The 24258-nt window shown below is 42.7% G+C and overlaps 1 protein-coding gene across 1 annotated transcript in view; it reads left to right on the top strand.

Moving 5' to 3' along the window:
* The window catches only part of MAP3K9 (mitogen-activated protein kinase kinase kinase 9), a 145476-nt gene that overhangs the window by 72209 nt on the left and 49009 nt on the right, over window positions 1–24258 (top strand). The window contains exon 3 of the mRNA XM_073609467.1: window positions 14039–14219. Within this exon, the coding sequence (XP_073465568.1) occupies window positions 14039–14219 (181 nt within the window). The remainder of the gene's footprint in view (window positions 1–14038; window positions 14220–24258) is intronic.

Here is a 24258-nt window from a genome sequence, read left to right on the forward strand (position 1 = left end):
ACTCCCCCTTCATCGGGCCTTTTGTGAAATTAAGACCTTTGAATGAACTCAGAATAGGGCTGTCCTTTGTGAACCTATGTAGGGAAGCTAATTGCTGCACTAGGAGACTTACTAGCCAGCAGCATCTGTGTAAGCAATCAAGATCTTGAAGGGGGAGTTTCTTCTCAGTCCCTTGACTGCCCTGTATGTCTGAACCCCAAGGGCAGACTCTCCCACCTGCGTGTCAAATTTACAACCCAGCTCTGAAGTAGGGGCTCGTTCATGCGTGTGGCATGCAGTGGTTGAGCATTGATGAGGTGAAATGTTGATATGAAACCTCTGTCCAGTCCGGTCCTGTACTCCAGGAAATAGACTTCACAGGAAAGTCAAAAATCCTATATTTTTTCCAGACTGAGGACTTCTAGCAGCAGAAAAAAAGGACTGTGGAGGACATCTCTGGATTGAAGATGATTGTTGCTTAATGGGTCTTTTGTTCTCACCTTATTTTTTGGTTGAAATTTGGTTTAAAGCTAAGTTCCGGGTAAGTATCTAAATTTACCATGCGCGGTCGTGCGACATTGCACCCAAACAAAATTGACGTCTTTTTTTCCCCCACAAATAGAACTTTCTTTTGGTGGTATTTGATCACCTATGCGGTTTTTATTTTTTGCACTATAAACAAAAAAAGAGTGACAATTTTGAAAAAAACGCAATATTTTTTACTTTTTTTTGCTATAATAAATATCCCCCCAAAATATAATAAAAAGATATCTATTCTTCTACATATTTTTGGTAAAAAAAAATCGCAATAAGCGTATATTGATTGGTTTGGGCAAAAGTTATAGCGTCTACAAAATAGGGGATAGATTTATGACATTTTTATTATTTTTTTTTTTTTACTAGTAATGTTGGCGATCTGCGATATTTTTTTTTTTTTTATGGCGGACACATTGGGCACTTTTGACACATTTTTGGGACCATTGGCATTTATACAGCGATCAGTGCTATAAAAATGCACTAATTACTGTAAAAATGTCACTGGCAGGGAAGGGGTTAACCACTAGGGGGCAAACAAGGGGTTAATTGTGTTCCCACTATGTGTTTTAACTGAAGGGGGAGGGGGCTGTCTAGGGGAGGTGACAGATCGCTGTTCACACTTTGTATGAACAGACGATCAGTCTCTTCTCCCCTCAGAGTTTACACATACAGATCCCAGTTCTTGGTGTGTCACCAGCGATTGCGGGAGCCTGGCGAGCAGTGGGCGTGCGCGCCCCTAGTGGCCACAAGGTGAAGCGACGTTGCATGACATCATTTCACCCAGCCATACCATTCTGCCACAGTAAAACTGCGGCGGCTGGTCGGCAAGTGGTTAAACTAGAATTCCAGAGTATATATGACTAAGCCTAAAACTGCTCCCACCCCATTATAACTGTTATTCTATCTACCCTATAGAAGAAAGATGCTTATACTTAACTAGTCTCAGGGCGCTGCGGTCCAGTATATTTACTTTATTTTTTGCAACTTATAGAATTACAGTAAATCGTTTGTGATCCTGGGAAATGTAAAATAAAGAATATGATGTAAAAAATCCATAAGCAAAGCTTACCTTTTTAATGAGGTCTTCAACCAGATGTCTACTCCAGAGATAAAACAATAATTCTGCCACATCTGGAGTATGCTGTCCAGTTCTGATCACCAATCTTTAGGAGGGAGGTGTGGGAACTGGAGAGAGTTCAGAGAAGGGGAACAAAGTTAATAAAGGGACTGGAGGACCTCCGTAATGACTTACAAGGAACGACTAGAGAAAATTGAGTACTGTCCATGATACTTTTTTTATTTGCACTAACATACAATTTTTCAGGACAAACTTCCGGGGTATGTCCCCTTCTTCAAGGTCCAAGCAGTACTGATTCACAAATTTGTAAGAAGAATGTTAAAGAGAAAAAAAAAGAGAAAAGCAAACACATACAAATCATTGGTAATAAAGATAGCAGCAGAGTTAGTGAGATAAGACAGAGGGAGAGCTATAGAGTGAGGGGGGGGGGATACTAGTCACAGAGGGGTCATAAAACTTTAGCATAATGAGTAAGGAAACCAATATCTAAATTCAGGCCGTTATTTTTCGTGTCAAAAAGAAGTATCATTCTTAGTTCAAACGTTTTACCTCCAGTAATGTTGTGTACCTCATCCAATGCAAAAGGTGCAGCAAAGGATCTTATGTTGGTGAAACAGGACAGAAGCTGCAAGCGAGGATGACTTTGCACAGACATACCATCAAAGAACATAAAGAAGACAGTTTATGCACACCTGTGGGACATCACTTCTCACAACCGGACCACACTATAGAAGACCTCAATGTTTTAGTTCTTAAAGGGAATTTCAGAACTATCCAGGAAAGGAAAACGTTTGAACTAAGAATGATACTTCTTTTTGACACGAAAAATAATGGCCTTCTCGATGAAACTGGAGAAGTAGTTTAAAGTGGTTGTTAACCCACATTTATTAAATGCTGCTATCCTCTCTGCACCATTATAATAATTGTCCCTGTGCCTGTGTTCTGTAAATAAAAACCTGCAGGATTGTACCTGTATGAGCTCAGCTCCCGGCACTCAGCTGATTCCTCTCTTCCTTTGTCTCTCCGGCTCATAGCTGCAGTGGGTGGGGGTGATATGGTGGCAGGCACTGGTAGATTGGTAGAGCAGAGACAGGCTGAAGGAATCACACGAACGGACCACAATGTCAGGGCTCAGGTGCCATGATTATCGTGGTCTGTTTGCAGAGGGGAGAGTATAGCCAGGAAGGATCGGCCAGGTATTTCATGTGATACGGGGGGGGGGGGGGGGTCCAAATGACACACCACAAGCACTGTGCTGTATAACATGCTTTAAGGGAACAGGATCTTTTTTTTTTTTTGGGTTAACAATCGCTTTTAACCCGTTGCCGCCCACACTATAGTCGTATGATGGCTATAGCGCGGGCTTCATCTGCCGGGAGGGTGTCTATTGTCGTCCTCCATGATCACGCTTCCCGCGCTCCCCCTGGCAGCGTACTCTGTGATCGCCGAGTCCGAAGGACTCAGCTGATCACAGATCGGGGTAAAGGAACAATCACAGCGACCCTTTACCACATGATTAGCTGTGTCCAATGACAGCCAATCATGGATGCCGACAGCGTGAGGAGAAAAGAAACAAAGCCGATAACCAGCTTATGTTAAAGGGACATTGGCACTGATAATCAGGGTACTGATTATCAGTGTCCTGATTATCCGTGCAGTCCCACCAGTGCTGCCAATCAACCAGCGCCTCCTCATCAATGTCACCTCTCAGTGCCCATCAGTGCAGCCTCATCAGCGCACATCAGTGAAGGAGGAAAAATTGCGGTCTTTTTTCGTTTGTTTAGCAAAAAATAAAAAACTCAGTGGTGATCAAATACCACCAAATCTATTTGTGTGAAAAAAATGATAAAAGTTTTGTTTGGGTACAATGTAGCATGGCCGTGCAATTGTCATTCAAAGTGTCACAGCGCTGAAAGCTGAAAATTGGCCTGAGCAAGAAGGGGGTAAAAGAGCCCAGTAGGCAAGTGGTTAAACTGCGCTGGGGGTTTTTCACTGTCAGAGTAGTAAGGATGTGGAATTCACTTCCACAATCGGTGGTGTCAGCTTGAAGTATCGATAGCTTTAAAAAACTCTTGGACGTGTATCTTAGTAACCACAATATACAGGGATATGGGAAATGATTATGAACATGCACGCCTACACAGGTTGAACTGGATGGACTGGTTTCTTTATTCAACCTTACTAACTATGTCAAAATAATCCAAAGATGCAGGTAGCTGAAGTCCTATGCAGATCTGACCTTTTCAGTTTAAAGCTTTTGTTACCCCAACACTTTATATTCCTGATATGTGCCTGCTGTGCCACTTGTAATTGAGAAAGTATCCTGTTCTCTTTGTATTGCTTCCTTTTGTGTGAAATCCCTGGTGATCCTGCCAGTCCCTCTGCTTTCCTATTAAAAATTGATAACACTAAACAGGAGAGCACATCGTGGTCAGTTCTCTAGCTATCATCAGTCTTCTCCTGACACCCCCCCGCTGCACAGCCATTCACTGGGAAGCTCAGTGTGCTACTACTTCTCCTCCCCCGAGCTCTTATGCAGCTGAGAACAGAGGGAATGTGATCACTTATAAAAAAGGACATAAGGGGTATTTATGAAGTTTTTTTTATATCTATACAAAAATATTTTGCCTTTTTATTTCTATTTTAAACTGAATGGGTTGTTTTACAATCACTGTAAGCTTGGCCCCACTCTCTCTTTCCTCTAATGGATTACAATTGGTCCTGAAATCAGGTGTCCTCCCCTATAGTGTGGGTCTCAGAGAGTGGAAACGGAACTTTTAAATGTAAATTGGCGTTTGTTTTAGTGAAGGTAGCCCATTCGCTTATACAGTTATTCTGTATGTAACAGTTTTTAAAAGGAGGATTTGCACTTCCTAGACCGCTACTCGGTCTTGCAGCCTTTTAAACATTTTTAGCAGATATAAAATATTAAATATTAATGTATTGTGAAATGTGGAGGGGTTAACTGCTGACCCGGCAGATCATTGGAAATCATGTACAGCACAGGAAGTCTGCCCTTCGCAGATAATGGGCTTCCTGAGGAAAGGCTTTATGCTAAAATTACTGGTAAGCAGTGGCAAATCCTGCTTGTTACAAACACTGAAGTCTCTATAAACAACAGATTCAGGAAGGCATATAAGAAGCACCAAGCAGCTTATGGTTAAGCAAGTTACATAAAGCCTACTGACTGCATAGGGGCTGGAAGTGCAATGATTTCTGTGTTGGGTGCCTGAGAAACCTCAGTAAGGCATATTCAAGTCAAAAAGATACAGTAATTGACCATTTGGGTTTCAATAACTGTAGTAGGTTTGTAAACTGTAAGCTGTTAAACCTCATCTCCAGGCTCCCTTTGTCCCCCCCATTCCCCCACATCTACCTCTAATTGATCACCGCCATTACAAAAAACAAAAATTTTTTGCCTAAAACTGCGGTCACTTGGCGCTCAAGTCCTGATTCTTCTCTATTCTCCTGTTTACAAGAGGTGGGGTGTCCATGTCACCATAAGAACTACTGGTAGAACATTTTGAGGAACCCAAAGGTGTTCTGTAACTCTGTACCCTAATTGTTGCTTTAAAGCAGAGCTCCACCCAAAAAGGGGAAGCGCCGCTTGTCTGCCTCCTCCCGCGCCGCAGGTGCTGATCACATGCAATGTCTGTGCGGTGCGAGTTCAACTCGCATTTGATTTGCATGAAAATGTTGCAGGGACCCCCTCCGCACTCGAATCGGATCGAATGGGTGTTCTCACCCATGCAATCTGATTCATGTGCGAGTTCACAGTTTGCACTGCGGTCTGTGAACCTATCTGGGGGTGTCATTAACAATGTATTGACACCTGCAGCGGTTCACAGAGGGCAATGTGAACTGCCTGCAGGAGAGATGCATTGCGGAAACTGGCGCTGTAATCACGCTGGTTCCCACATCGCACATATGTGAACCTAGGCTAAGCAAGGTAAAATTGTGGGCGTTTTCGGCAGCCATTATCTGCACTTTTTTTTCCTTTTGGCACATCGTGTGAAAAAAAATCAATTTTCGGCCCATAATTTTCGGCGGCTGAAATTTTGGTGCATCACTAAAATAGACTCCTTAGGGTATGGGTGTGATTTTAAAGTGTATCAATGAGTAAATCTTCAAGTCTACATGAATAATTACTTGACAAGCAAAGTCACTTTATATACCTTATTGAACTTTGTGTGTATCTTAACACTGTGGCAAAATGCACATCCTTTTTTTTTTTTTTTGAAGAAAATATTTATTGTGCACATAAAAGAAATCATACATTGCATTAGATAGGGGTTACATCATTAATTTCAGAGCAGAAATCACACACCCATTACAACAACAGTGTAAATGCACATCTTTGGTCACATTTGGGGTGTCCTTAAGGTGATTATAAAGGTTATTTTTTATTTTTTTCAAATAACAAACATGTCATACAGACCTGCTCTGTGCAAGGGTTTTGCACAAAGCGGCCCTGATCCTCCTTTTCTGGGGTTCCCCGGCGGCGCTTCTGGCTTCTCCTCCTTTGAGTGCCCCCACGGAGAGCCACTTTCCACGGGCGGCACCTGTCCGGGCGCACTCCCGAATCCTGCTGCTGCATCCATTGACACAGACAGCAGGACATGGCCCCACCCCCGGCTCCTCCCATGTCACTGGATTTGATTGACAGCAGCGGGAGTCAATGAACCTGAACTTCTCTTTTAAGGTTTTTGGCACAAGTGTGTCTAGGCACCCTCACATACCATATGCTCTACTATTTTTAGGAAGACAAAAGGCACTGCATAGGCATAATGTCTTCAAAGTTTCTATAACATAGCAAATCTTTATTTTTATTTTTTTCTGGGATCACTTAAACTTTCCAGTGAATCTTTTTGCATTATTTCTAGAAAGAATGTTATTGTAGTATTATGGAAGTATTTGTGCATTAGTCCACTCTAAGGCCCCTTTCACACTGACGGACTGATCGGGTCCACCTGTCAATTGTTTAGGCAGACCCGACCTGAATCATCCATTGCTCTCTATGGAGCGGCGGATTTCAGCAGGCAGGTGTCAAAGGACATCCAATCCTGTCTGCTAAAAACGTTCCCCATCTGTCTGGCAGATCGAATGACATTTGAATGGAAATGGACAGGCAGTCCATTTCCATCCAACTGCCCTATAGAGGACAGTGGGCTGTGTCCGTTCTTCATTAGCCGAGTGGATACAGACCTGTCATCCGCCTGCTCAGTGGGGATCAGTGGACAGATTCCCCCCTGAGCAAGCGGATCTGCTGCCAGAGTCCACCTTGTGTGAAAGGGGCCAGGAATCCTTTCTGAGAGACTTGATTTTAGGAATCAAGGCAATATAAGATGTACTCATTTTGGTGTATATGCTTACATGATTTGGGGAATCCAGTCCAAGGTTGACAGTTGTTTGCATTAACAATCTTGCACATCAGGTTTAATTGGATGAATTTAAAATTCTGCATGCTGAATGTGTTTCTGCATGCATGTTTTTCATGCGTTGTGGTGCATTCCCAGCCCCCCCCCCCTTTTTTTTTTCTTCATCTCAATTGAGGAATTGAGGATATGTACATTCCGGTGTGTTTGTGATGCGTTTTGTCATATTCCACACAGTAAAATTCAACATTTTCAATTTTCGTTGACTGCACTGGAACGTACTGCGTTGGTGTGAACTGGGGCCATTGGCATCTAGAACCAGCCCTTACACCATTTACTGTTTACTTCACTTGCCATAATTGTAGTTATTTGTAAATGCAACTTATTGTCCACCAATACAGGCAGATTCACATCTGAATTTCATGTCATGTTCATTGGCCCCACCAAATCCCCTATATAGTCTCTTGTAGTCTGTAGAGAACAGGTCACTACATTCCTTCTGTAGCATTAGAACAAAAGCCCGGATCACGTGTATTTCTGGCTTGCTGGGCTGTTGGAAAAGATAAGGCCAGAATAACACAGAGCTCAGTGTTTCCGAGAGCAACATTTTACAGCCAACAAACTACAGATACATGCAGATACAGTACTCCTCATTCTGTGTTGTAAACTGATATTTTATTTGCTTAATTCAAATATTTAATATTTAAAGGACCAGAACACAAGAGCAAAAATATAATGTATTTCAGGATGTGGTGGCTGCAGTAGTTCTTCGCTTTTTGGGCTTTTCCTCCCTAATTTTCATCTGGTGATCCTGTTAGTAACTTGCGTTCTTTCATAGGGTCACAACGCTCTTTGGCTGCACTTTATCTAAAGAGGAGCAGTGTTGTCACCCTTGGATGTGAAGCGTGTTTGTACGGCAGAACAGCTCTTTTCTCTCCTAAAAGGATAGGTTCTCTTTTGGAACATGTTCCAGCTGGTACCCCACTCCTCCCCCTGACCTCTTCCCCTGTGACAGCAGGTGGGGGATCCTGTCCCCTCACCCACTGTCACATTTCAAAATCCCCCGCCCACACAGCAGCATCATTCATAGGAATCTGTGAATGAAGAAGCTACAAGCCATGTCTACGCATGTGTGCCCTCAAAGTTTATTCAAAAGCCCTGCAGCTTTCTAACAGAAAACCTTATAGCGGTAAGGTCAGAAAGCTGTAGGACTTTATTTTACATTTTATTTTCAATTTTGGTGGATGATTCTTACAGTGACAGATTACCTTTTAAATGTAGGTACTGTATATTTTTTTCCACTTACAATGGTTGGATATGGTTTTATTCTGGATACTTTTGTTACTAAGGCCCGCTTCACACTTGTGCGACTTGTATTGCGACTGCAAAGTCACATGACAAGCCGTAGCCCATGATTTCCAATGAGTAGCATTCATATCTGTACGACTTCAAAGTAGTACCTGTATTACTTTGGTCCGACTTTGATGCGGCTTGAGTTCCATAGCCCTTAGGATTAAACAGGCATTACTTGAAGTCGCGTAGAAAAGTCGAGTGACTTTCAGGCTGTACAAGTGTGAAAGGGGCCTAAGTGTACATGTATTTAGGATTGTTAAAAGGGCAGGTTCACACCAGAACACAGTGCCCGTGCACAGCACCGCATTCAAACACACTTCCCTTGAGATCTGCATACAGGTACCAATGTATTATTAATGGCACCCCAAATGCAGATTGCAAAACGCAGGCACTAAATCGCATGGAATCGCAACACCACATGGTTTGGTGTGATGTGCAATTCGTTTTTTTCTTAAACATACTGAATGCACTACTTTTTTCACCTTTCATTGTGATATGCAGCTCATTCAGGTCTGGTTCAATCCAGGATTGCACAGCAAAGTGTGCTGCGTTCCTGTGTGATTCTTGAGTGTTCCCATGTGGTGTGATTTTTTTATTTTTTTTCAACCCGTTCATTAGAATGAGCTTCAAATCACCCCGGAATGCAGAAAAAGTTGTGCATGCACTACTTTATAAATGCTTAGCACCAAATCTGTACCATGCGTTTTAGTGCCGCATACGCACAAAATGTGCCTTTCCCGCACTTCATGCTAATATTAGCCTTCAAATAAATGAGCTGCAAAATCTGACTGTGTGCCGCATTCCTGTTCAATCCCAGTGTGAATCGTTCCTGTTCAATCCCAGTGTGAATCGTTCCTGTTCAGTCCCAGTATGAATCGTTCCTGTTCAGTCCCAGTGTGAATCGTTCCTGTTCAGTCCTAGTGTGAATCGTTCCTGTTCAGTCCCAGTGTGAATCGTTCCTGTTCAGTCCCAGTGTGAATCGTTCCTGTTCAGTCCCAGTGTGAATCGTTCCTGTTCAGTCCCAGTGTGAATCGTTCCTGTTCAGTCCCAGTGTGAATCGTTCCTGTTCAGTCCCAGTGTGAATCGTTCCTGTTCAGTCCCAGTGTGAATCGTTCCTGTTCAGTCCCAGTGTGAATCGTTCCTGTTCAGTCCCAGTGTGAATCGTTCCTGTTCAGTCCCAGTGTGAATCGTTCCTGTTCAGTCCCAGTGTGAATCGTTCCTGTTCAGTCCCAGTGTGAATCGTTCCTGTTCAGTCCCAGTGTGAATCGTTCCTGTTCAGTCCCAGTGTGAATCGTTCCTGTTCAGTCCCAGTGTGAATCGTTCCTGTTCAGTCCCAGTGTGAATCGTTCCTGTTCAGTCCCAGTGTGAATCGTTCCTGTTCAGTCCCAGTGTGAATCGTTCCTGTTCAGTCCCAGTGTGAATCGTTCCTGTTCAGTCCCAGTGTGAATCGTTCTTGTTCAGTCCCAGTGTGAATCGTTCTTGTTCAGTCCCAGTGTGAATCGTTCCTGTTCAGTCCCAGTGTGAATCAGCCCTAATGGTGTCAGAGGTAGTGTGTTGTGTTTTGATGTACAAATTTTTGGTTGTAAATTTTCAGGCTGAATAAAACAAAAATTTCACATTTTAATTTCTATTACTTATTCAACAATTTTCTTGACTATTTGAATATTTCTATGTTTAGTTTGCTTCGATGGAAGGAGTTATAAAATTATAAAGGTGGAGTTTGCTTACAATGCTGTCTGAAATAATGGCAGTTTTTAGGTAGACTGTGGTCCTCTGTTCTTTCTATAGTCTTAGTTGTGTGATGACTGCCACAAATAGCAGAGTTCCTGTAATCTGCTGGGTTACTTCCCCAATTTATTTACTTTTGACAAAAGATGCAGTTACTGTCTTGGCATGTGTGTTGGACAGAGTTCTCTATAAATGGCTATGGGGAGTAATTAAAAAAAGAAGAAGAAAAGGGCCGACAACAGGAAGTGCTCTGCATAAGACCTCTCCAAAGCAGCATGCTGTTCATACTTACTTATTCACTATAAGATTTGTTTTCTGTATTCTGCAAAAAAACCTTGTTGATCTTGCTGCTCTCTATCTCCCCATTCTGTCTGTGTCCCCAGTTCAGCTAGGGATTTGTAGCTGTGGTGACAATTCTGCACACGCTCAGTTTTCAGTACGTTTCTATGCTGAGCATTTTCTTCCTATCACATCTGAGCAGCGCATGTGACTGTAAAGTCACACATGTGGGCGTATTCACAGTGGTAAATGACAGCCTACTCCCTCCCTCCTCCATGACCACTAACCAGTTAAACACGATGGGGATGGGATATTACATGTAGATTAATAGAGGCTTCACCTCCCTCTTATTCTTGGACACCGGATGGAGGGGCGTGACATGGCCTGTGACTGGCAAAAATCCACCCACACCATGTTATTGCCAAAAAATAATAAAGATTTGATTTCAAATATATATTTGTATGACAAATAATTACAGCTCAGGGTACATTAGCATGATGGTCGTTTGAAAGAAGGCTTCTTGCATTTTGTGGTTATTAGGAGGAATTCCTCCATACAGATAGCTAAAACATCCACTGACGTTAGTGGTTACTTTTGAGAGTTTGAAATTGCTTAATGCTCAAGGAACCCCAACAAGCTGTAGTGAAACCTTAGGGATTCCACAGAACCCTGGTTGAGAAACCCTGAACTGAAGTTTGTTGTGCGCTGCACATTTTAAGGCACCCCATGCCAGACACAGCACATCAGCTGCAGAATATAACCAAACCACCACTATGTTTCACAGTAGGTATGATGTACTTTTCTTTGAAAGTTTCATTCATTCTTCTGTGAACATAGAGCTGATTTGGCTCCCTTAAAAGCCTCAGTTTTGTCTTATCTGTCCAAAGGACTTTCTCCCAGAAGCATTGTGGCTTGTCGGTATGAATTTTAGCAAATTCCAGTCCGCTTTTTTTTATATGTCTTTCTTTCAACACTGGAGTCCTCCTTAGTCTTCTGAGCCCACTGTCAAAAAACGACAGATAGTGTGATCTGACACTAATGCACCTTAACCTTGAGTTTATCTCGTATATCTTTGGAAGTGTTTCTTGGCCTTTTGTCCACGATTTACACTATCCTGTTAAATCTGGGGTTGATTTTCCTCTTGCAGCCATGTCCAGGAATGTTGGCAACACTTCCATTGACATTGAACATTTTAGAATATGTAAACCCAACATTTAATTTTCCTGATATGCACCTGTTGTACCATGTACTTGTATAAAAAGTATCCTGTTCTCTTTGTATTGCTTTCTTTGTGTGAAATAACTGGTGTTCCTGCCAGTCTCTCTGCTTGCCTATTAAAAATGTTTTCTCTAAGCAGGAGAACACCGTCGTCAGTTCTCTAGCTGTGCTGGGAACCCAGCCTGCTCTCCTTCAATGATCAGACTTGGCCTGACACCCCCTCCCCCTGCGCAGCCTTTCACTGGAATGTTCAGCGTAATGTTGTTTCTCCTCCTCCCCAAGCTCTTATGCAACAAAGACTATGTGATCACTTTTTAAAAAAGGGGAAAAGAGTGTTTGTTTATAATGTGTGTATATCTATACACAAATGTTTTGCCTTTCATTTCTATTTTAAACTGAATGTTTTTTTTTCTGCAAGATGAGGGTTTATATATACTTTAATTGAGATGATCTTATAGGCTTTACCTTTTGACGTGCAGATCTGTGTATATATTTTTTTTCTTTATCTCCTCAGACTGCTCTTTGCTTTCGCTTGCCCTTGTTCAGTGTCCTGCATGTAGTGATGCCAAACGGTTGAATGACTACGTTTAGAATGATTACAAGTTTGGACACCTGTGTGTAATACTAATTGCAGAAAACAGTTTAAAGTATTACTATGATCCAGTTATTTATAAGCTTCTCTGCCCATGCATTTTTCAGGTGCATCCACACTAGACTTAACCACTTTTTTTTTTTTTTTTTTTTTTTTATTAAGCCACTATATTATATTTGTACCATTCCATCTGTTAGATAATGCTATGTGTCCCAGTGCCTGTGTTATATAAGAACTGTGCCAATTTCTACCTTATCTTAGAGCGTCTCCCGGCATTCATGTGAATCCTCAGCTCTCTCCTCTCCCCGGCTGACAGCTATAGCGGGAGAGGCCGAGAACTTCCGCTGACTTCAGCCGGAGGAGAGGAGCAGAGAGCCGAGCAGTCACGTGAGTGCTGGGAGATTCTCTGAGATAAGGTAGAAATTGGCATAGTTTTTATATAGCACAGGCACTGGAACACATAGCCTTATATAGCAGATGGCATGGTATATATAAATATACAATATAGTTATGATTGCAGCAGGAGGTAAGGGCTGAAGAGTGGACAGAGCTGACAGGCGGGGAGGGGGGATAGGATGGGGGAGAGCAGAGAGGAGAGCTGCGGATGACGGAGCTACGTAAACTGATCAGTGTCGGGGCCAGGGCTCAGCAGCCATGATATACCGTGGTCAGTTTACAGGGGGGTGGGGGGCAGAACCAGGCTGGATCAGCCAGGTATTTTAGGTTATACAGGGGGCTAAATGACACGGCACAAGCACTGTGCTGGTTATGCTTTAAGGGAACAGGATCCTTTTTTTTTTTTTTTGGGTAATAAACACATTAAAAAACTCCAGTTCTTTTGGCAGAAAAAAACCCCTTCATATAGTGTTTTTTTGTACTGTTTTTTTTAGGAGCATCTAGCATTTTCTTTTTTCTGCCAGAAAAATCCTCTCAAAAAAGTAACTCAGAAGGGTTGGTTGTTTTCTGTGCATGGATACATAGGATAATGTTGAAGTGGTCGTAAAAGCAATAGCAAGATTTCCTCACTTCCTATTTGTCTGTAGGACAGAATGTGAAATCACTTGAATTGGACCCTAAAGACAAAACAATCCATCCCTTACCTCATTCTCTACTCCATCCACAATGGAAAAATTGCTAGCTTTAGATTAGAGCTGCACGATTCTAGCTAAAATGAGAATCACAATTTTTTCGCTTAGAAGATAGATCACGATTCTCTCACGATTCTCGCGGCGTAACATAATCTTTCACATTAAAACAAAAAAAATTGGGCTAACTTTACGGTTTCTTTTTTCTTTTATTCATTGAAGTGTATTTTTTCCCAAAAAATTGCGTTTGAAAGACCGCTGGGCAAATATACTGTGACATAAAATTTTGCAGCAATTGACATTTTATTCCCTAGGGTCTCTGCTAAAATATATATAATGTTTGGGTGTTCCAAGTAATTTTCTAGCAAAAAATATTGATTGTCAGAAAAGTGTCAGAAAAAGATTTAGACTTTAAGTGGTTAAACTTTCTGCATTTACAGGTTGTTAAAAACTTGGCAGACTGCCTGGATTTTTTCTTTACACACAGAAGTGTATCCCTTTGATCTAAGAAGGAAGAGTTAGTTACAATGTTTCATTTTAAAAACATGACAGACCGCCCAGATGTTTTCTTTTGACAGCTGAGTGAGCAGATAAGTCTCTCCACTTGTTATATGAAAGCAAACTCTGTAATAGAGATCGTCAGGGGGGTTGAATCGAGATCACAATTTTTTTAACGATTAATCGTGCAGCTCTACTTTAGATAAACTTTAAGAATATCCCACATTTTGATTTTTTTTATGCCTTGAAAATTGAATTGAATCCCTTTAAAATGTACCACTTAAGGCAATACGTATTTGCAATTTTTGTCTTTCAGTTTTAATTGTGGAAATGGTAGAAAACGGTGACCTCAGTAACAAGGTTCTAAAAATCACAGACTTTGGCCTGGCAAGAGAATGGCACAGGACAACAAAGATGAGTGCGGCGGGTACCTATGCCTGGATGGCACCAGAGGTTATTCGCTCCTCTATGTTCTCTAAGGGCAGCGATGTGTGGAGGTAAGTTACTTTGGTCTCCTTCTGTACCTTCCTAACCATTTATCTTCTACGATGAATTCTGATTTGTTGAGATAATTTTGTCACTATTTAAGCTGTGGCAACTTTGGACACTATCGGTAAGCAGGAAGCTGTTGAAACCGTGCAGAATGTTCTCATGCAAATGTTAACTTTGGCGAATTACTTAACAATTTGGAATCCCTGCTGGCAAAGATCACAATGACGCATTTCATGCCCACACTTACATGCGTGTGATTCTGTTAGACCAGAGAATCTTCTCCATTGAAGGATGCATGTCTGACAGAACTGACAGCAGTCATCGGCTAAGTGAGGAATTTGTATCCTGCGGTTTTTAATTAGAAAAACAGAAATGACAGGTCAGTAAAGCTTCCAGCATGACCCTGCTCTAAGGCTGGCTGGAAATAATTGAATTTTGTTTCAGATTTATTTTACCAACAGCTGTATAGTGTAAAAATTTCCCTGGTTGGATCACAGCAGTGGCTTTCAACACCAGGATCTTTACTTCTGCAACATATCACAGGCAGTACGTTTTTACATTTTTGGTGTCTGCTGAGAGCCTCATTGCAAAATTACAAACCCATCACATATTTATCAGAAAAAAAAACCGTGGTCAGCATTTTTGAGGTGTTTTTATTGGGGTTTATGTCTGTGATTAAAGGAAAATAATTGTTTGGGGTCATTTTTTTTTATGTTACAAATGAATATAAAAGAATATGTAAAACGGAAATCAAGGCCGCAAAAATTCAAAACAAATGACAGATTGCAAAAGATAGTAGGATAAACCCCAAAAAATTATTCAAATATATTAATAGTAAAAAGGTCAGGTCTGAGCATGTTTATCCTTTACAAAATAATCTAGAACAGGTGACTGGGGACAAAGAGAATACACATTTTCTAAATACCTTCTTCAGCTCTGTGCATACAAAGGAGTATGAGGGAGCTCATGGCCATAATAGGGATGGTATTGACACAGCCCCAAATGATCCATAATGGCTCAAAATTGATATGGTCCAGAAATATCTAGACAGAATAAAGGTGAATAAAACACCTGGACCAGATGGCATACACCCACGAATCCTTAAAGTGTAAGTCCACCCTAAAACTAAAATCCCTGCATCTACAGACATCCAGGATCTAACACTAACCTATCTTGCCTTGTAAAGAAGAAATCAGTGTACATACCTTTTTTGAAGCCGCTCCGGTCCGGTCTCCAGCGGCAGAAACTCTGCAGAAGACACAGCCGACAAGGGCTATAAAATGAATGAATGGGGAGTGATGTCACCCATAGACTTATTATGGCGCTTCCGTTATCGGATGTGTCCTCTGCACCCGCCGCCATAGTGAAGCCGCGGCTGACAGCTCAGCGCGGGGTCGAATCTGTTTCAAAAAAGGTTTGTATACTGATTTCTTAATTCCAGGGCTAGATAGGGTAGTGTTAGACCGTGGATGTCTGTAGATGCAAGGATTTTAGTGTTAGGCTTGACATCTACTTTAAGAATTGAGCTCTGTCATTTCAAAGCCATCGTTTTCATTTTTAGGGACTCTTTAATGACTGGCAGAGTACCACTGGATTGGCTCAAGGCCAACATGGTGCCTATATTTAAAGAGGGATCAAAATCTTTACCTAGTAACTATAGACCTGTTAGTTTAACTTCTATAGTTGGGAAGACACTGGAAAGTTTAATAAAAGACCACATTGAGTTCTTATTGGAAAATAATATTTTAAGCAACAGACAGCATGGATTCATGAAAGACAGAAGTTGTCAGACAAATCTGATTTCTTTTTGGACAGAGGGGTGGCTGTGGATGTGGTATACTTGGATTTTGCAAAAGCATTTGACACAGTTCTCCACACACGGCTCATGTGTAAGGTAAAGTGTACAGGTCTGGAAAAATCAGTTTGTAAATAGATAGAAAACTGGCAAAAAGATAGAATTCATAGAGTAGTGGTTAATGACTCTTACTCTGAATGGACTAAGGTTATCAGTGGTGTACCGCAAGGTTTAGTTTTGGGACCCTTACTATTTATTATATTTATAAATGATATAGGGTCTGGATTAAAAGTATAATTTCAGTCTTTGCAAATGACAGCAAGCTATGCAGTGGAATAATGTCCTTACAGCAGCCCTCAAAAATTCCATTTGGCGAGAGGGGCTGCCTGGGAGCAGGGGGGCGAGCACCACCGATCACAGAGGGGAAGAGAGGAGAGGAACACACAGCTATTGAAATGAAAGCTGTGATGTTCCCTGCTCTGATCATCCAGCCGGCGGCTCTCTTCTCTTCCCCTCCACAGGTAGGCTGCATGGTGGGCACGGGATGCATGGTGGGCACAGGCTGCATTGGACAAAGGCTGCATTGGACAAAGGCTGCATGGTGGGCACAGGCTGCATTGTACACAGGCTGCATGGTGGGCACAGGCTGCATGGGACAAGGCTGCATTGATGAACACAGGCTGCATTAGTAGACACGGGCAGGCTGCATTGGTGGGCACGTGTAAAGTTGTTAAATGTTTTATGCAGAATTAAGTTATACAAATATTAAACATAATTTCATGACATAATTTATGGGGGCGGGGCAGGGTAGGGGTTGGGGTGGGGCAACTGGTGGCGAGTAACCCTTGAGGCCTGACTAGTAGCTCAGGACTTGAAATTTTGAGCCCTGTTTACAGGATGTCTCCAACTTACAAGCGGACCCCAATGCACTGTTTAATTGGGCGACTACGTGGCAAATGAGGATAAATGTATTGTTAGGCACTTGGAGGCTAAGAATATGCATGCATGATACATACTACGGGGAGTACAACTGGGGGTATCATTGGTGGAGAAGGATCTGGGTGTTCCGGTAGATCATAAGCTTAATAATGGCATGCAATGCCGAGCTGCGGTTTTCGAAGCAAGAACAATCCTTTTTTGTATTATGAGTGGTATGGACTCCAAAGAGAGAGATATCATTTTGCAAATCAACACAAAATTAGTAAGACCTCATCTGGAATATACAGTTCAGTTTTGGGCACCAGTTCACAAAAAGGATATTGGGGAACTGAAGAAAGTGAAGAGAAGGGCAACCAAACTGAGAAGAGGCATGAAGGAGCTCAGCTATGAGGAAAGATTAGAGGAACTGAATTTATTCTCTCTTGAGAAGAGGAGATTAATACCTTGGCGCTAGGTGTTCTATCGAATAGTGCCCTCTGTCGAAAAGTGCCCGATTTCCCGATTGGCTGGCGTCATGTCACCATAACACATGCGCACACCCTAAGAGGCATTTTTTCAACGGGAGATACCATTTGACGGGCAGAATTAAAAGCTCTTCAAACAGCGGAGGGAGACCGTAGATATCAAATTGTGCCTCGCTGTTGCGGGGTAGGTTTACAGTGTGCTAAAGGTTTGGGTTTTGTCAATGTTGCAGAGCGGGTTTGCTGTGTTGAACGGCGGGTTTTGCCGGTGTCTAACGGCAGCTTGCAACACAGACATAAGCCGCCCTGCAACAGCGAGGCACAATCTGACATCTACAGTCTTCCTCCACTGTTTGCATAGCTTTTAATTCTGCCCATCAAATGATATTTCCCGTCGAAAAATGCCTCCTACAATGTGCTCATGCGCTATGGTGATTTCACGCCAGCTGATCGGGAAATCAGCTGGAGTGTTCTTCCGTTCTGAGCATGGGCGGGCAGCCGGACACTTTTCGACGGAGGGCACTAATTGATAGAACACTGGCTCCCGCTGGCCCCTAAAGGGGTTTGACATTCTGGGAGGTGGGGCTTTTTACCATGTGACTGCCATGATTGGCTGTCGCAGGGGTCACATGATCGGAAAACTCAAGATCGTAAGAAGCGATCAGGAGCTTTTTGTGAGCCGCCGGTCACTGTGCCGGCAGGGCGCACGCTCTCGACACAGCTCTATCGGCGCTAATGCACCCAAATTTTTCCATGTGGTCGGCACCTAGGGGTTAACTTTGTGTCTTTTTTTCAACCAGACTAACGATTCCAAGAACATTGTACGCTTTCTCAAGTGACATCATTAAGAACCATGCGATCAGCAGTGTTTGATTGCTCGGTTCTCAGTCTTAGAGCTGGCGGGGGACAGATGCAGCATTGGACCTATGCTGCATCCACATAGGTACAGTGGATATAAAAAGTCTACACACCCCTGGTAAAATGTCAGGTTTGCGTGATGTAAAAAAATGAGACAAAGATAAAGTATTTCAGAACTTTTTCCACCCTTAATGTGGCCTATAAACTGTACAACTCAGTTGAACAAACTGAAATCTTTTAGTTGGAGGGAAGTAAAAATAAAATAATAAAATCATACGGTTGCATAAGTGTGCACACCCTTAAACTAATACTTTGTTGAAGCACCTTTTGATTTTATTACAGCACTCAGTCTTTTTGGGTATGAGTCTATCAGCATGGCACATCTTGACTTGCCAATATTTGCCCACTCTTCTTTGCAAAAAAACTCCAAATCTGTCAGATTGCAAGGGCATCTCCTGTGCACAGCCCTCTTCAGATCACCCCACAGATTTTCAATCGGATTCAGGTCTGGGCTCTGGCTGGGCCATTCTAAAACTTTAATCTTCTTTTGGTGAAGTCATTCCTCTGTTGATTTGGATGTATGCTTTGGGTCATTGTCATGCTGAAAGATGAAGTTCCTCTTCATGTTTAGCTTTCTAGCAGAAGCCTGAAGGTTTTGTGCAAATATTGACTGGTACAGGCAGTCCCCGGGTTACAAGCAAGATAGGGACTGTAGGTTTGTTAAGTTTAATTTGTTTGTATGTCGGAACAGGTACATTTTTAAAGTGTAGCTCCAGCCAAAAAAAAAAAAATTTAAGCTTTTTGGATAGCATAGGGAAGGGTCAACGCTAGAGAGGTGCCCCTCTCCGCTCTCCTCTCACGTGTCTCCTGAGTCCTGACGTCAGCGGGGAATTCTTTATTAAAAGAAAGTAACTTTAAAAACAGTAACCTTACACCTCTCGCTCCGTGCTGACAGGTCCCTGGCTATCCTGTGCACATTCCACTGTTGACTCCTAGTGTGCTGGAAGGTGCAAACAGGAATGCCAAGGAACTGTCAGCACCAGTGGTGGCCCGTGCATTGTGGTGGTGGGGGGGGTAGTGATGGCTGCATTTGACTGGCACAGGTGGCTGCGTTTGACTGGCACAGGTGGCTGCGTTTGACGGGCACAGGTGGCTGCGTTTGACGGGCACAGTAAGGCTGCATTTGATGGGGGAGGTTCAGTATTTTTCAGTTTGTTTGCACCCCCCAAAAATATTTTGAGCACCAGCTGCCACTGGTCAGCACAGAAGACAGTACAGGGAAAAAAAAAAAATTTAAGCTTTTTGGATAGCATAGGGAAGGGTCAACGCTAGGGGTGCTGAAATTAATCGTTGCATCGATGCATCGCGATTCGGGTGTCATCGATGCGGCATCGATGCATAAGGACCGGAAAATCGATTTCGGGTGACGTCATGATGACTAGCCCTGCCCCTCCCGGGAAAGCGCTCAGAGCGTATTTTTAAAATGACTTTCTTTTAATAAATGTTGTGTTACTATGGATGATGTGCTCCCGCTGTATGTGCTTTTTAAAAAACTATGTCACTTCATACCGAATTTCCCCGTAGTACGATACGATCCCGCTCATGTGACTCCCGGCCCGTCCCGCCCCCTCCGCTCTCCTCTCACGTGTCTCCTGAGTCCTGACGTCAGCGGGGAATTCTTTATTAAAAGAAAGTAACTTTAAAAACAGTAACCTTACACCTCTCACTCCGTGCTGACAGGTCCCTGGCTATCCTGTGCACATTCCATTGTTGACTCCTAGTGTGCTGGAAGGTGCAAACAGGAATGCCAAGGAACTGTCAGCACCAGTGGTGGCCCGTGCATTGTGGTGGTGGTAGTGATGGCTGCATTTGACGGGCACAGGTGGCTGCGTTTGACGGGCACAGGTGGCTGCGTTTGACTGGCACAGGTGGCTGCGTTTGACTGGCACAGGTGGCTGCGTTTGACTGGCACAGGTGGCTGCGTTTGACTGGCACAGGTGGCTGCGTTTGACAGGCACAGGTGGCTGCGTTTGACGGGCACAGTAAGGCTGCATTTGATGGGGGAGGTTCAGTATTTTTCAGTTTGTTTGCACCCCCCCAAAAATATTTTGAGCACCAGCTGCCACTGGTCAGCACAGAAGACAGTACAGGGAACTTCACAGGGCAGTTTGTCATCTGTGGATTCTATCCCTTCTGACCTCCAAGCAGCCGTATGTGTGTGAATCTCTGTACCCTGTAGTGCACCGGATTAGTGCACTTTTTAAGGGAGTGAGGTTATTTTTAATTCGAAGCAGAGTTCCAGTCAATTTTTTGTTTATTAAAAGTCAGCAGCTACAAAAAAAGTGCACCTTCTGACTTTTAATAAAAAGACACTCGCCTGTCCCACAATCCAGCGACGTGGCCACCTAAACCCTCCCTTCTCTCCCTCGCCTGTCCACGACGCTGGTAATACTACTGTGGGCATCCGGCTGTGACAGCTTGCAGCTTCACAGCCGGGTGAGCATGTCTCACTGCGCTGTCCTGCATAGCCGGGCAATCTTTTGGGAACTGTGATGTGTCCCAGAAGATTGCAGGGTGGAAGGGCCGCCTAGGTGGCCCAAGCTGAAGTGGGAGCTCATCGGTAATCATGATGCATCGAGGAATCTAATCGAATCTTTGACCAGATAATCGAAATTAAATCGTGAAACCAGTGAAGATACTCACCCCTAGTCAACGCCCCTGTATCATTTGTTTTGCTGTCTGTGCCCCTGTTCAGAAGATTTCAACTCACTTTCTGTCCCAATGACAAATGGATTTTGAAAATTTTGGGTTAAGGATTGGTGATAAAGCTTCAGTGGAGACACCTTTTTCCCATGATAACTCATACAGGAGTGAATTTCGCTTCCTAGTGGTAGACTTCCTCTCACTTCCTGTTGTCTCCCTCCGTTTATAAGTAGGAGTTGTTTATAAGTCGGATGTTTGTAACCCGGGGACCGCCTGTATTTGGAACTGTTCATAATGTCCTCTACCTTGACTAAGGCCCCTGTTCCAGCTGAAGAAAAACCGTCCCAAAGCATGATGCTGCCACCACCATGCTTCACTGTGGGTATGGTGTTCTTTTAATGATGTGCAGTGTTGTTTTTGCGCCAAACATATCTTTTGGAGTTATGGCCAAAAAGTTCAGCCTTGGTTTCATCAGATCATAACACAGTTTCCTACACGCTTTTGGGAGACTTCAGATGTGTTTTTGCAAAATGTAGCTGGGCTTGGATGTTTTTCTTCGTAAGAAAAAACATCTCTACCCTATAGCCCAGAAGAATATGGAATATGCTTGTCATATGTACTACACAGCCAGGACTTGCCAGATATTCCTGCAGCTCCTTTAATGTTGCTGTAGGCCAACTTGGCAGCCTCCCTGATCTGTTTACTTCTCGTCTTTTCATCAATTTTGGAGGGACATCCAGTTCTTGTCCAGTCACTGTTGTGCCATATTTCCTCCACTTGATGATGACTGTCTTCACTGTGTTCCATGGTATATCTAATGCCTTGGAGATTGACTGATCCCTTTTAACAATGAGATCCCTTTGATGCTTTGGAAGCTCTCTGTGGACCATGGCTTTTGCTGTAGGATGTGACTAAGAAAATGTCAGGAAAGACCTACTAGAACAGCTGAACTTTATTTGGGGTTAGTCATGAGTTTGAATGTGATTGCTTAATTCTGAACACAGCTACATCCCCAGTTATAAGAGGGTGTGCACACTTATGCAACCACATTTTTTTATTTTTTTATGTTTACTCCCCCCCCCCCCAAAGATTTCAATTGAGTTGTACAGTTTATAGGTCACATTATAGGTGGAAAAAGTTCTGAAATGATTTATCTTTGTCTCATTTTTTTACATCACAGAAACCTGATGTGTGTGTGTGTGTAGACTTTTTATATCCATTGTAGGTATAATTCTTGAAAAAAATGTTTCCATACTTCTCTTTTAATAATTAATCTCTCATTAAAACCATTTTATATTTGCAACAAACTAAAAGCCAGGCTGTTGCTTTACAATTCTGATATGGTAAAAACTTTTCTCTATCTTTTGGTTTACGTTTCTGTTTTTAACTGCCACACCTATGTGCTTGCCTCCTTCATGGAAGGTGGTTCGGTGCAGAATGCATCCAGAAACTGAAGAAAAAGTGGGAGTGGGTGAACTTGGGTGTGTTTACTGGAATCAAAAGAGGTGAAGTTCTCATGAATAGTACTTGATATGCCTCTGCCAGGATCATGGATATTCTTGTTTAATTTATCTTAGAACAACCACATAAATCTTGTATAAAGCACAATCTATTAATGATATGTTATTAAGATATAATAAGGGCTCTCTCATAAGTACAGTATCTCACAAAAGTGAGTACACCCCTCACATTTTTGTAAATATTTTATATCTTTATATGTGACAACACTGAAGAAATGACAGTTTGCTACAATGTTAAGTAATGAGTGTACAACTTGTATAACAGTGTAAATTTGCTGTCCCCTCAAAAAACTGAACACACAGCCATTAATATTTAAATCTCTGGCAACAAAAGTGAGTATACCCCTAAGTGAAAATGTCAAAATTGGGCCCAAAGTGTCACTATTTTATGTGGTCACCATTATTTTCCAGCACTGCCTTAACCCTCTTGGGCATGGAGTTCACCAGAGCTTCACAGGTTGCCAGTGGAGTCCTCTTCCACTCCTCCATGACAACATCACGAAGCTGGTGGATGTTAGAGACCTTGCGCTCCTCCTCCGTTTGAGGATGCCCCACAGATGCTCAATAGGGTTTAGGTCTGGAGACATGCTTGGCCAGTCTATCACCCTTACCCTCAGCTTCTTTAGCAAAACACTGGTCGTCTTGGAGGTGTGTTTGGGGTTGTTCTGTTGGAATACTGCCCTGCGGCCCAGTCTCTGAAGGGAGGGGATCATGCTCTGTTTCAGTATGTCATAGTACATGTTAGCATTCATGGTTCCTCCAATGAACTGTAACTCCCCAGTGCCGGCAGCACTCATGCAGCCCTAGACCATGACACTCCCACCACCATGCATGACTGTAGGCAAAACACACATGTCTTTGTACTCCTCATCTGGTTGCCGCCACACACACGCTCGACACCATCTGAACCAAATAAGTTTCTTGGTCTCATCAGACCACAGGACATGGTTCCAGTAATTCATGTCCTTAGTCTGCTTGTCTTCAGGAAACTGTTTGCAGGCTTTCTTGTGCAACATCTTTAGAAGATGCAGTGTGCGGCGTATGGTCTAAACACTGACAGGCTGACCCCCCACCCCTTTAACTTCTGCAGCAATACTGACAGCATTCATACGTATATTTCCCAAAGGCAACCTCTGGATATGATGCTGAGCATGTGCACTCAACTTTTTTGGTCGACCATGGCGAGGCCTGTTCTAAATGGAACCTGTCCTGTTAAACCGCTGTATGGTCTTGGCCACCATGCTGCAGCTCAGTTTCAGGGTCTTGGCAATCTTCTTATAGCCTATGCCATCTTTATGTAGAGCAACAATTCTTTTTTTCAGGTCCTCAGAGAGTTCTTTGTCACGAGGTGTGATGTTGAACTTCCAGTGACCAGTATGAGAGAGAGAGAGAGCAATAACACCAAATTTAACACACCTATTCCCCACTCACACCTGAGACCTTGTAACACTAACAAGTCACATGACACTGGACATTTTAACTTTTTGGAAATTTACACTGTTATACAAGCTGTATACGCACTACTTTTGAATTGTAGCAAAGTGTCATTTCTTCAGTGTTGTCACATGAAAAGATATAATACAATATTTACAGAAATGTGAGGGGTGTACTCACTTTTGTGAGATACTGTATATAAATTTAGAATACATGTCCTATACATGTACAGACATTTAATTATATTTGTCAGTCATTTAGTATCATATAAGGGTATCTTAATTGAACAGATAAGAAACAACAGATTGATAAAAAGCCCTGTAATGTTTAGACG

The sequence above is a fragment of the Aquarana catesbeiana genome, linkage group LG13, assembly GCF_042186555.1.
Source record: "Aquarana catesbeiana isolate 2022-GZ linkage group LG13, ASM4218655v1, whole genome shotgun sequence".
Lineage (NCBI taxonomy): Eukaryota > Metazoa > Chordata > Amphibia > Anura > Ranidae > Aquarana > Aquarana catesbeiana.